The sequence below is a fragment of the Rhipicephalus microplus genome, chromosome 3, assembly GCF_043290135.1.
Source record: "Rhipicephalus microplus isolate Deutch F79 chromosome 3, USDA_Rmic, whole genome shotgun sequence".
Classification (NCBI taxonomy): domain Eukaryota; kingdom Metazoa; phylum Arthropoda; class Arachnida; order Ixodida; family Ixodidae; genus Rhipicephalus; species Rhipicephalus microplus.
In genome coordinates this window covers 11298852-11311122 of record NC_134702.1, presented here as the reverse complement: position 1 = coordinate 11311122, position 12271 = coordinate 11298852, and the positions used below count along the sequence as shown (strand labels likewise).

Below are 12271 nucleotides of genomic sequence, written 5' to 3'. Positions count from 1 at the left end.
TACGAAGACTGTAGGCGAATGTGTGTACTACCCATCATTCCCATGGTCGCTGAACGATCGCAGCGCCAGAGTGCCCTCTAGTTAATTTTGGGAAACTCTATGCGTTTGTGGACCCGTCGTCGGGCGGTCGCGGAATGCGTGACAGTAGAGAGTTTTAGTACTGCGTACGCTGCGTACGTGGCGGCGTTGCGTACGTAAAGACGCCACGTTCTGCGTAGTGCGCATGCGCAGACCGCAACGCGCACGTATCGCGGTACGTACGCAGCCGCTACGTACGCACGCATGAGATGCGTGCGTGCGTACGTATGAGGTGATCGCGCCGCTCTCGAACAAGTTCGCGCCAGCGCGAGACTTCGTTTTGCAGAATGACGGCATCGAAGGCAAGCACCGACCGGCTCTGTGACTTAAATTATGGCCATAATCCGTCTATAACACTTGGATTGGCTCACATTGGCTGTCAACAACACGTGCTTCTATTTTGATCTACCAGATGGCGCAACCCGCTTCACGCTCGTTACGTACGCGGGTACTACGGCGTACTAAAAGCCGATTAGTGGCAAACGACGCCACGTAACGCAAGGCGCTTGCGTGATGCTCACGTAGCACCATTCCGCAGTACTAAAACTCTCTATTTAATGCAAGCTCCGCGGTATACGTGCTTCCTCGACGGTCCCTCGGGACGTCCCGTGTTCGAGCTCGGTGACATCGAGGACGTGCAAAGGGGGCCACGGTCGGGGTGGTGGCCCACGCACTGTTTGCGACACCGACTCGCCGGGTCGCATCCGTCGGGGGCCTGTTGTCGCGCCGCGACGACGATAGCCTATCTCTCACCTTGCGACTGTCCCGATAGCCAAGGTGCGCGACCAAATTAGGCTCGCGTGGACGTGCTTCGGTGCACGTCGACGACGCGATACTGGCCGATAGGTGCACCCAAACAAGGCCCAGACACAACAACTCCTTGACCAGCCCAGCGCGATCGAACCTGCCTCGTGTGTGTGAAATCCGGTGTGTCCACGTGATGCTCACGTTTGACCCGAGCCGTGGTGCTATATACGCCGCTTCCCTGACCGCTCAGCCGGGTCGAGCACGCTTTGACGATCAAGGCTCGTTATCACGCGCCTCGAATTGTTACTTACCATGATTAAAATGTACGCTACGCTTGGTCACAATTTATTTTTGTTCCTATTTTTCTTTTCTCTCCTGAAATCATTTAGTCCTCTTCCCCATACCTATGCAGAGTAGCGTGCCAGCGATATATAGGCGCTGTTTAATATCTGTTTTTCTAATCAAGAGTCTCTCTCATCTCTCGACTTACTCTTGAAAATCCGGCACCAAATGCAGTGACCTCGTATTATGACCGTGTCAACTACGTAGTTCCTAATCTGGTAAAGATAAGTAAATTGTTTTCTGAGGAAGCCATCGGCCTAGCGTACCAAGTTTCCATGAATTTCGTTAAAGCAATGTCGACGTACAAGAAACGAAAAATTCCTTTTGAAGTCCGCGAAGTCACGCGGGGAGATTTCGGCGCGAAATTTGAAAGCGATACTTTGACCTTGATTTTTTCTTATCTTAGTGCCCCCATATGAGGGTGAAACTAACGGTATTGGCGTTTTCAAACCATGATTTATTAACACGAACCGATCAGTTACACTTTAGTGTTCCTTTAATATTTCCGTTCCACCTGACCCGTTTCCAGTCGCGCGCGTTCAGCAACCATTGGTATGCGATAAGAGCGTGACTCAAGCCGCTCTAAACAAATCTGCAGCAACCAATTTATTTATATAGAATGCTCGTCCCACTTCTAGCGCGGCTTAGCGCTTAGCAGCCCAATGATATCGGTCCACTCCTCGGAAACCAGGTATGTAATGGGTTACGAAATTCCGCCGCGTCGGTGGCATTGCGCCCACTGGCGGTTTTCTTCGATTTCCGAGTCTCGCCCGATATCGGCAAGAGTGGCCATTCTTGGGCTTCGAGGTGGCGACGCGTGAGGCGGGCATCTCCCGGTTGCCAACAAGACGCCGCATCAAGGAGACCCACGCGGAAATAGCCCTGTCGCGGGACGCGTCCTGCCGTCGCCCTCACCTATTGTTCCTATAGCAGCCAAACGGGCTCCCGTTGTGCAGTACGGCGTGAACCACTATTACGCTGGAAGAAGGGCAAAGGGTCAGCTTCCTTGTTAGCTATACCCTAATGAAAAAATGAAGACGAGGAAAGCCTTTTTAACTGGAGAGATCAAAAGCTCTGCCTTGCTGGGCTGCGTGCGCAAAGGCTCATGTCACAGCTTCGGCAGTGCCTTTTCATAGCTTAACGCCTACTTAGCGCAGCCCTGAGGAGACTTGGCGGCGCCCAGGGGAAAGCAGTCTGTGATAAGGTCTATACTTTAGTTGCACCTAGGTCTGTTTGTGTTTTTCTTTTGTTTTACCCAGGTGTGTGTTTGGGCACTAGCCTACATGAAGCCTCGTGTTTAGGGGGCAACAATGGGCAGCTGCACAAGCGGTGGCAGGAAACCCGCGAGAGAGAGAAAAAAAAAATGAGGGCGAAAATGAGGTCTTGATTCTACCGTAAGGGGCAGAGAGCTGGGCTGTGAAGGGATTGGGCCAAATTTTAAATGAGGAAGAGAGGGGGGATTTTTTTTCTTTTAGGGGCAAAGCTGCTTAAGCCATCGGTCTGAACATGCACGTCTCTCTTGGTACGTGACCGCCTATAGTTCTATGACTCACTCAGCAAATGCGGACGGATGGATGGACATATTCACGGTTTACCGATAGAACCCTCCGAAGCTTCGCCCCACTCATCATCATTCATTCCGTGGATATGCTGTATTTTTTTTTTTGTCAAGCCTGGTGGTGCACATGTCACTCACTGCCCCGTTATACAGACGCTCACATCATTTATCCAATGTAACTATGGTTACTTTGACGCAACCTCATTCGGTTGCGTCAAAGTAAATTGAATTGGAAGTGGACGAAAAAGAACAACGTGCCGCCTGGTGGGACCAAAGCTACAGTCTTCGAATTACGATAGTTACAGCGCGAGAACCGAACGACGGCACAGAGACAAGGACACGAAGGACACGAGTGCTAGGGCCGCAATAGAGTAGAACATAAAAGCGTTACAATTTAGAAGAACCAAGAAATCATCAGCGTATCTGAATACTTTGAAGACATGCGTGCCCTCTTAACATTTTCTGCAGTTTATTGCCCATTTTTGCAAATAGTAGATCACTGAGTAGAGGTGCTATGCATGAGCCGATTGAAACACGTTTTTTTTTTTTTTTTCGGAGAAGTAAGCACATTTTGAGAGAGTGACTGCAAAAGCAGCGAGAGCGGCCATCGTTAAAGGACACGCAACTCGTTTTACTACATCTCTCCGCAAAATGCAAGGGCGCGTCCTTGGGCCGCGCTCGGGCACATCGTGCTCTATCTGCTGGCGACCGTCGATCCCCTCACGAATACCGTGTCGGTGCTATCGCTGGCCGCGCCTCTTACTTGCTTTACACGCGTGATATTTCGCTCGCTTGTGCGTTAACATATCAATTCAAATATCAATTCTGAATTGATATGTTGCGTCATACGTTGCGCTTCCGTGGGTGTACCCGAAGTTACTCCCGCGTTGGTTTTGAATGCGAGAGCATTTACCTATACAGGTTTCCACTAAATGTTCGTTCTAGTAAACCGAACGTGTCGGCGTAAAGCACAACTTTCCGCGGTTGGGCAGCAGCGTGCATCGAACCGCGTCTTTAGCGTTCGACAGCTCGAGCGTTTTGCCAGTTGTGCGCATTGAAGGCGCAGTTCCAGGGGAGGCCGCTAGGGCAGTGTCATTCGCTGTGCCTTCGAGTGCTGGAGTCGATTTCAAGACGTGCAACTATGACGTGTCGCTTCGATTTTCGCACTAAATCGAGTCGCGGTATAAGAAACCGCGAAGACAAGACCAACGTCGAAGCTTTGCATGATTTGCATCACCTAAACAAAATAATCAGATCCGCAAGTTCGGTCGTACACGGTTGGTTTCGGCAGACCCCCCGCTTTCTTTCTTTTTTTTCTCTCTTTGGACATTCTTTCGTAGTGGCAACAAGACCTGTCAAGTGTTCTTACGACAAGTTTTGTCTGTGTGCGGTCTTCGTGCAGTGCTTGCGTTGAACAGTGCGCTTCGACCATCACTCGGCTCGAAAGAGAGAGACCCAACATTTATTATAACATTCAAAATAAAAAAAAATAAGTGGTTCATTGCAGATGGGGGCCCTTCTTCCAGGGCTCCACTGACCATAATTCGCACATCCTACGACAGCGTGTGTAGTGGGTACGCATGTCCGGTGTCGACTGTAGCGGGTCGGACACCTGCAGGTTGTGCGTGTTGACATACCTCCGCACAGCGGCAATGATTGGCATATCGGAATTGGCGCGTGACTCGGCGTGCGTGTTTACTTCGTGCTGTGTGCCGCTTCGTCATATCTACTCGTATTCGCATCTCGCGTGATCCACCCTCGAGGCGCATATCTGCCTCCCGCCCCCCTTCCCTTTCGGTGGCCGCGTTTTGTTTGGCCTAGCTATCGCCCCTTTCTTTTTCATCTTGGCTCTCCATTCAGCTCTTTAGCGCTTGTCTCTCCTATCTTAAAATACCTCCCTGAACCCTCTCACCTCGTTGCGTACTATCTCTTTTCCTCTGGATTGGGCCGGTCACAACCGGCGGCGGTATCGGCTTTCTACGTGTGATCGATGCTTACCACACCGTTCTGGCGTGTGGAAATCGATCGCCCTTGCGACTTACTAACCCGTCAGTATGATAAGGAACGTCGCAGATTTTGATGCCAAGTTTCACTTGACGAATGTTGTACCCGGGCGGTACTGTATTTCGCCGACGGGAATCGCCATTGACTGTTTGTAGCGATGAAATGGGGCAGAGTGCGTGTTGATTCGCCAGGTATTACGTGCGCGATAGTTCTGTGGTCGTCTTGCCATGGCGCCCATTCGAAGAAACGATGCGAAGGAAAATCTAGTCTGATATAAAAAAAATTAAATTGCATGCTATGTGCTCTAGCATTTCGGTAAAATGAGGCTTTTTAATCTCTTGCCCCGCCGCGGTGGTCCAGTGGCTAAGGTACTCGGCTGCTGACCCGCAGGTCGCGGGATCGAATCCCGGCTGCGGCGGCTGCATTTCCCATGGAGGCGGAAATGTTGTAGGCCCGTGTGCTCAGATTTGGGTGCACGTCAAAGAACCGCAGGTGGTTGAAATTTCCGGAGCCCTCCACTACGGCGTCTCTCATAATCATATGGTGGTTTTGGGACGTTAAACCCCACAAATCAATCTACTATTATTATCTCTTTCTAAGCCATAACGTAAGCTTGCGGACATGAAAATCCTGCAGTGCGTTTAGTGCAATGTCTTGCTTCCGTCATTAACCACGTAAAGCATGCAGTGGGCGATGAATCTCGCTACTACGTAGCCGATACATCGCACCTTACGGGCCGAGCCCCCCGCTTATCCGCCTCTGAAGGTGTGCTCGTTTCCATCCTTTCTGGTTGGCGCGGCGCCAAGTCAATAAAAGTCAGCCGACGATGGCAAGTTTTCCTTTTTTTTAATCAGCTCGGAAATGGAAACTGCGTATTGGTTTCTCTGACCTTCCTCGCTCCGTTCTCCCCCTTCTTTTTACGCTTTGTGTTCATGCCGCGAGAGATGTGTTTGCACACTCTTTTCGCGAGTGTGTATGTGTGCACGTACCCACGTGGCGCGGTGTTTGTATGGGGGTGCGTCGCTTTGTCGGCCTCGTGGTACGCGTTCGGATGTGCACCGGGTCCTTTAAGAAGCTCGCCATGCTTCCCCTCTGGCAGCTTGGCTAAATTGGCGCCCGTTTGCAACTCAGTGGCGCGAGCTTCCTTGTGACCTTCCTTTTAGTGAATCTCATCGACGCACGAAATTTCTCCGGAGTTTCTTCCTGCTGTCGCCGTTTTAAACAAGCCCGCCCTCTTTACGGCCGCTGCTCCCGAAGAAGTCGCCAACGCGTGGTCTCGCTATAGTGATCCTAACCACAGAAATGCACTTATTGCAGGTAATATATTTGATTGATATGTGGGGTTTAGCGTCCCAAAACCACTATGATCATGAGAGACGCCGTAGTGGAGGGCTCCGGAAATTTTTGACCACCTGGGTTTCTTTAACGTGCACCCAAATCTGAGCACACGGGCCTACAACATTTCCGCCTCCATCGGAAATGCAGCCGCCGCAGCCGAGATTCAAACCCGCGACCTGCGGGTCAGCAGCCGAGTGCCTTAGCCACTAGACCACCGCGGCGGGGCTGCAGGTAATATATCAAAGCACACCGAGTGCTCGTGAAAGGCGGGCCCTTCAGACTCGCCGTATCCACACCTCTCGCCGTAAATACATTTATAAATGTTTTTCACCGTCACCTCAACGCGATTAAAATGGTCCCGAATGGGCCGTAAATGTGGACTTTCATTCTGGCAGATCGGTAAACATACAGCGCATACAAGACAGGGCGTATTTTATGCCTTTCTGGCACCGGTTCGTCCCCTTTGATTTCTTCGCATCACTATCGCTATTATTACAATACTCTAATCATGTCCTATACATCTCGTAGTACACTTTACGTCCCCATTCTTTCTGCGTCTTCGTAATCTGCATGTTTTTGTCAACTCTTTAGCACCACGGCATTTCGGCTGCTTGCCGATGCTAACATCGGCACGAAATGATCGCTGCCGTTACGCGCTCATCGCCCTCAACAAGATGGCGACGAAAATTTCTGGCGGGCGGCATATTGTTGACCATGCGCCGTGATAGCGTGTGGCAGTCGTAAATGGATCCATTCTGGCATTTCGTTGCCCAGCACGCATAGATTCGTTGGGCATTTTCTCTGCTTCGATTCAAAATAAGGCAGTAACAAGCGAGAAACTTTCGAGTGGGTATTTTCCGCTGCGTGTCGTAAGCGCACCGGCACATAACGGCTTTCCCTGGATCGTTGTGCTTCGACGAGGCCGTTCTCCGTGTGACGTGCTCTGTTTTCAACATTTGATGCGATCTGCATGCCTCCGTGGTTGATGTAGCTCGGACTTCTTACGTGACTTGCATTACGTTTCCACTCGAGGTTATCAGAAATTTCAAGGGTTTTTCTTATCATCTTTCGTTTTTCTTTAAGAAATAAAACTATATCAGCATCTCAAAAACTATCGTCATGAGCTGGTGTGTGCGGCGAAAATTGTGCTAATTTCACTCTATTGGCCCACAAAAGATGAAGGCAACAATACGCCAAACGAATGGCTGAGAAACAACGGCGGCGTGCCGAAGACCCCGAGCCCGTGCAACGAGAGAATACCTACAGGGAACGGGAAAGGCAACGGTGGTTGCTAGAAGGCCCCGAAGCGATAGAAGCCCCAGGCGAACGACAAAATGTCTGTAGGTGCCGATACTAGGTTTCAGTGCGAGTGTCCGTAGCTTTATGATGAAGATGCTCCTTGGATGTTTGAGGGTGATTGGCAAAGAGTCGGGCGTAACCTGTGTAACTTGGAAATCCGTGTCATGTCTGTGACTGCTTTAACTCGAAATACTCAGCCCTGAGATTAAGAATCATTCTCTAAACACCCTAGCATCACCTGGCTAGAAGAAACCAGATTACGCTCTGCAGAATGGACCAGTTTTCCTGTTCCAAGCCCTGCACGATTTAACGCTTCGCCATTTTGTCGTCTCCAGTCGTACGGACCAGCGGCGAATGAACTGCAATATTTCATTCGACGTAAATAAGCGGTGCACATGGACGAAACAACCGAAGGGGTTGTTTTCTCCCATCGGATAGGCTGCCCTCTTCGATAAACGCGCTGAAGTGGCGTTTCACGTGTGGCGTCACCGCGGCGGCCTCTGTAAACATTTGTGTTGTTGTGCTCCGAGGCAAAAGTGCATCGTACAATAACATTCTGTCGAACCAGAGGCTCGGCCCTGGAGCTGAGCCAGGCGTCGCGTGGCCGCTAATAAACGGGGGTGTGCCGGCGGCTCTCGCGGCAGCTTCGAGATTGCTGGCGCTCGCAAATTAACAGCACTGCGTCGTCGTGTTTTCTCGCACAGGCGTTTGTGCGGGGACTGACATAATAGAGAGACCCCCCCTTCCCACCCTCAAAGGGGAACGTGCGCACGCCCAGTGCCTCACCCCTCTGTTGTTCAGTCCAGCAGCGGAATATTTAGCAATACGTGGGGACGGTTACCCGGTTTCACTGCGACTTGCAGTTAGCTTAACGCCGCGGGTCGTTGTGATCTGCGTCGCAATGTTTGCCCGTTTCAGTTTGGTCTTCTTTGACGAGAGCCCGCAAGAATGCGAAAGGTATCTTGAAAGTGACGTAGAATAATTATGTGGACTTCAATGAATGCCGATTGTCGTGTACTTCCAGTTAGCTTGAGTGTTACGTCGGCCGCATCTGCGTGTGCGTGGCCTTCAGGCTGCCTGCGAAGCTGCGTTCACGGGAAAGCGCTGAAGCGCTGCGGAAAAGTGAACTTGCGTTGAAGAACGAATATATCTAACGGCATGCTGTGATTTCTGTCGAAAAGTGGCTTGTTGGGAAGATGCATCTTTACTTGACGATGACCGACATTTCGCCCTGCAAGGTAGAACAATAGGGAAGGAACCGTTGCGCGTACGAAAGAGCTGTCACGGATGCCTTATCGTCTTGCGTCACCGCTTGGCGCGTGCGCGCCTCCGCAGACCTCCGTTCACGCCATTCGGTCCTAGTGGCGCCGGGGCGGCCGCAAACAGCTTTTCTTGGTTTCATTTTCGTCAGGGGGAAAAGGAGAGTGGCGGCAGTAAATGGTTGCGCAGTGGCAAGATAAGGAAGGAAAGGCGGTGGGTTGCCGACACGGTCGAGTATCGTCTCCGCATGTCGCTCCTGGTATGCGAGGCCTTGATAACATTATCGGGCAGTTCGTTTTCTGTATATTTAAGGCCTCCATTGAGCCGACCTATCCGACGCGTCCCCATTGTACCCTTTGTTATTGCGTGAGACTGCTCGTCTGGTGGTGTGTATCATTGGCGGCCTTAGTAGTCATGGGCATAGCCAGAAATTGTTTTTGGGAAAGGGGAGGGGGGGATTCATTCATCCTTCATGTATGCTCGTACTTGTATGCATATTTGTACGTACATGCAAAATTTTGTTATTCAGTTGAGCGATTTTTGTCACTATGTCAAATGAGTTTGAAACAACGGCAGCAAGACAGACTCGGTCAATGTTGACGCGATTGCACCGTCGTGCCGAGCACGGTGGTAGGATACGGCGAACGCGACGGCGAAGATGTAGCGGTCGCTCTCGGCTGCTGCAGGCAACGGTGCTACGGGCGATGTGCGCATTCCACTCCGAGTCTCCGAGGCCGTGCTAGCCACGCGTGCGTTCGACTGGCGCCTTCCTCTGAGGCTCGACAAACGTTCGGCGGTAGCGTGGCGCCCTCAGCGAGGGTGCGCCGCAACGCGAAATGTGCGCTGCTTGCCGCTCCTCGCGCCGCCGTGCGTCGCTTCGTCGAGAAGTGCGCTCGGCTGCTCTGTTTTCTCCTTCGCTAGGTGGCAGGCGCGCATGCTGGCCCATGGGCCGCGGACTGCCTTGTAATTTCAGTGGCAGCGTGGCGTAATGCGCGAGGATTATGAAGTACTGATAGCGTCTACCCATGCACTTTAAGCGGGTAGAAATAACTAGGAGGAGGTTATCTGATTAGTGGCTACAATCAAGGCACGAGGGAAAATTAAATCCTTCACTAGAAAGTGCCAGTGCTTAGCTTCATTCAAAGGGAAAACATAACATAAATCTAGTATTTGTTCACTAAGTATTACGGCTAGGTGGCGTTAGCCGCCGCCCGATCTAAAGGGTACAGTCATATCGATTCATCCATCGAGGAAGTGAGCTTCGTGCGTGCGTAGCTTGATGGCTCATGGGCCGTGGACTGCCTTGTAATTTCAGTGGCAGCGCGGCGTAATGTAAATGCACGAGGGTAATGAAGTGCTGATAGCTTTTATTCACCATTTTACGGGATGAGCTTACCACCTACTGTAGGGTACATAAGCGTGCGCGGGGTTCTCCATCGGAGGGGGGTGCGGAGATGAAGGTTCATCGCAGAGCTACCCTTCCAAATTTGCTGAGGCCAGCACAGGAAAATGAAAGAGGCAGATAGCATCGGCCGGAAAGACGGATATGCGGAATTATTGACTAATGTTTCTTATCATATATTCCGTCTTTTCTATTGTTATATTACCCTCAGGCAGTCTGTCAACCGGGAGTGGATGTTATCGGCGTGTGGAAACTTAGTTTACATTTATTTTTCGCGAAAGCGCATGTTTTGAACAGTTATCTGCACAGGTTAGTTGTATATAAAACCAGCAAATCAGAAAAATTCGTGATCGTTGTTGCATACTGTAACTAGTCGACTTTGCGCCAACCCATTGATACTCTTTTTTTTTTAATGCGAAGCATTTCTTAGCGAACTTGGCGACTTTGAGCGTGTGTATGTATGTATGTATGTATGTATGTATGTATGTATGTATGTATGTATGTATGTATGTATGTATATACATACATACATACATACATACATACATACACACACACGCGCGCTTTTACGTTTAGGCGCTCTCGTAGTCACCCCCTTAATGTGACGTGAACCAAAATTAGCATGGCCGGTAAGAGCGTTTAACGAATATTACGCGCTGGTCAAGACATGAATAATATCACAATTCCGCCGCGTACGTCGTCAAACTCTTCCCGTCAGACAGTGGCACATACTCAGGGGCGGGTATGTTCTGCTGGTGTGGGGGTATGTGCCACAGGTAATTGACACTTACTATCTACCCAGGAACGACCAGAACACACATTGGCAATTTTAACGCACGAGCGTCAAGAAATACCTGACATCGGTAGCGTCGACCCGACAAATGCAAAGAATAAATGTCAGGGTCCCAGCTGGAATCGAACCCAAGCATTCTGCGTGGCAATGAAGCATTTTATTACAGAGCTACACCACGTCTCGGAACTACTTTGAAGACGCTATTCTTCGTGAATCGTTAATAGTGGTTGCAGTGCTTGCTTACCCAATTTTATAAACATTGCGTATGTACTCCTCGTATACAGCCGTCACGTCAGGTTAGCATCAACTGTGATTAGTTGTCATGCGCTGAAGTTGATTTATGTAGCTGTGTCCAGGGCCAGCATCTTCGTGAGCATCAGCGCTTCATATCTGCTTCTGGTGCTGCTACTACGCATGTTCCAGTTGGCATCGTTGTGCAAGTGCAAACAACTGGTTATGTAAACATCTGCAACTCTTTAGCTTATGTCTGTGCGTGCAACATTTGTACATATATTTAGCGTCATTTCACCAAGTGTCACTAAAAAAAAATTTCAACACGGTCACCTTCCCTACGCATGCTTCGTATAACGTTGATTCCTAGGTGCGTGGGATCTGCCGAATTTTCGCTAAACTTGGGAGTGCAACATCTGCGTAAAAATGCTTTTTTACAAGTGTTTTTAGCCGTTCGCATTATATTTAAATGTGACAGGAGTGCCATTGCAAAACTGTGTGGTATCGTTGCAAGTTGGCTCTCACCTGTATGCTCACCCAGCGTCTTCAATCTTTTTCCGCAGAAGTGGCGAGGACGCGGCTACGGCAGGAAGGCGACAAGTACCGGTCCTTCTTCCAGACGCTGTTCCTGGTGTGGCGTGAAGAGGGCTACCAGGGCCTGTACCGGGGCCTTGCGACGCAGCTCGTGCGCCAGATCCCCAACACGGCCATCATGATGGCCACCTACGAGGCGGTCGTCTACATGCTCTCGCCACCCGTGTACGGAGCCTCTCTCACTAATGACGACTGAAGTTCCTCACTGGAAGCTCCCCCGTCCCAGTACGAGGGCACTGCAGATCTCGAGTGCTGGGCACGTTGTGACCAGAGTGTTCTTTCGCTCTAGCATGTTAGCTGCTTGAGCGAGACTCTCCTTTTTCTGGTGTTTTTTTTTTTTTTCTTAGCTGTTAGCATTAGTACCATCTGTGTGTCACTTAAGGCATTTGGAAGTGGTCCAGAAAAAAGTCAACTGGCAAAAACTACTTTTTAATTATTTACTGTGGAATCTATTAGCATTCTTTACTGTGTATGTATGCCTGCAGTGAGTCTTCTGGACAAGTGATCCGAAACCGCGATGTATTGCAGTCACAATGTTGATTCTTTTGTTTCCTTTTTCGTGCTCTGGTCATAATGGCGAGCCCGGCCACATAAAAAAATGGCGTCCTTAACAAATGCACTTCTT

The 12271-nt window shown here is 50.2% G+C and overlaps 1 protein-coding gene across 1 annotated transcript in view; it reads left to right on the top strand.

The window, feature by feature from the left end:
- Positions 1-12271, top strand: part of Rim2 (replication in mitochondria 2) — a 38410-nt gene extending 26139 nt beyond the window's left edge. The window contains exon 7 of the mRNA XM_037433337.2: positions 11616-12271. Coding sequence (XP_037289234.2) covers positions 11616-11842 — 227 coding nt within the window. The 3' untranslated portion in view covers positions 11843-12271. The remainder of the gene's footprint in view (positions 1-11615) is intronic.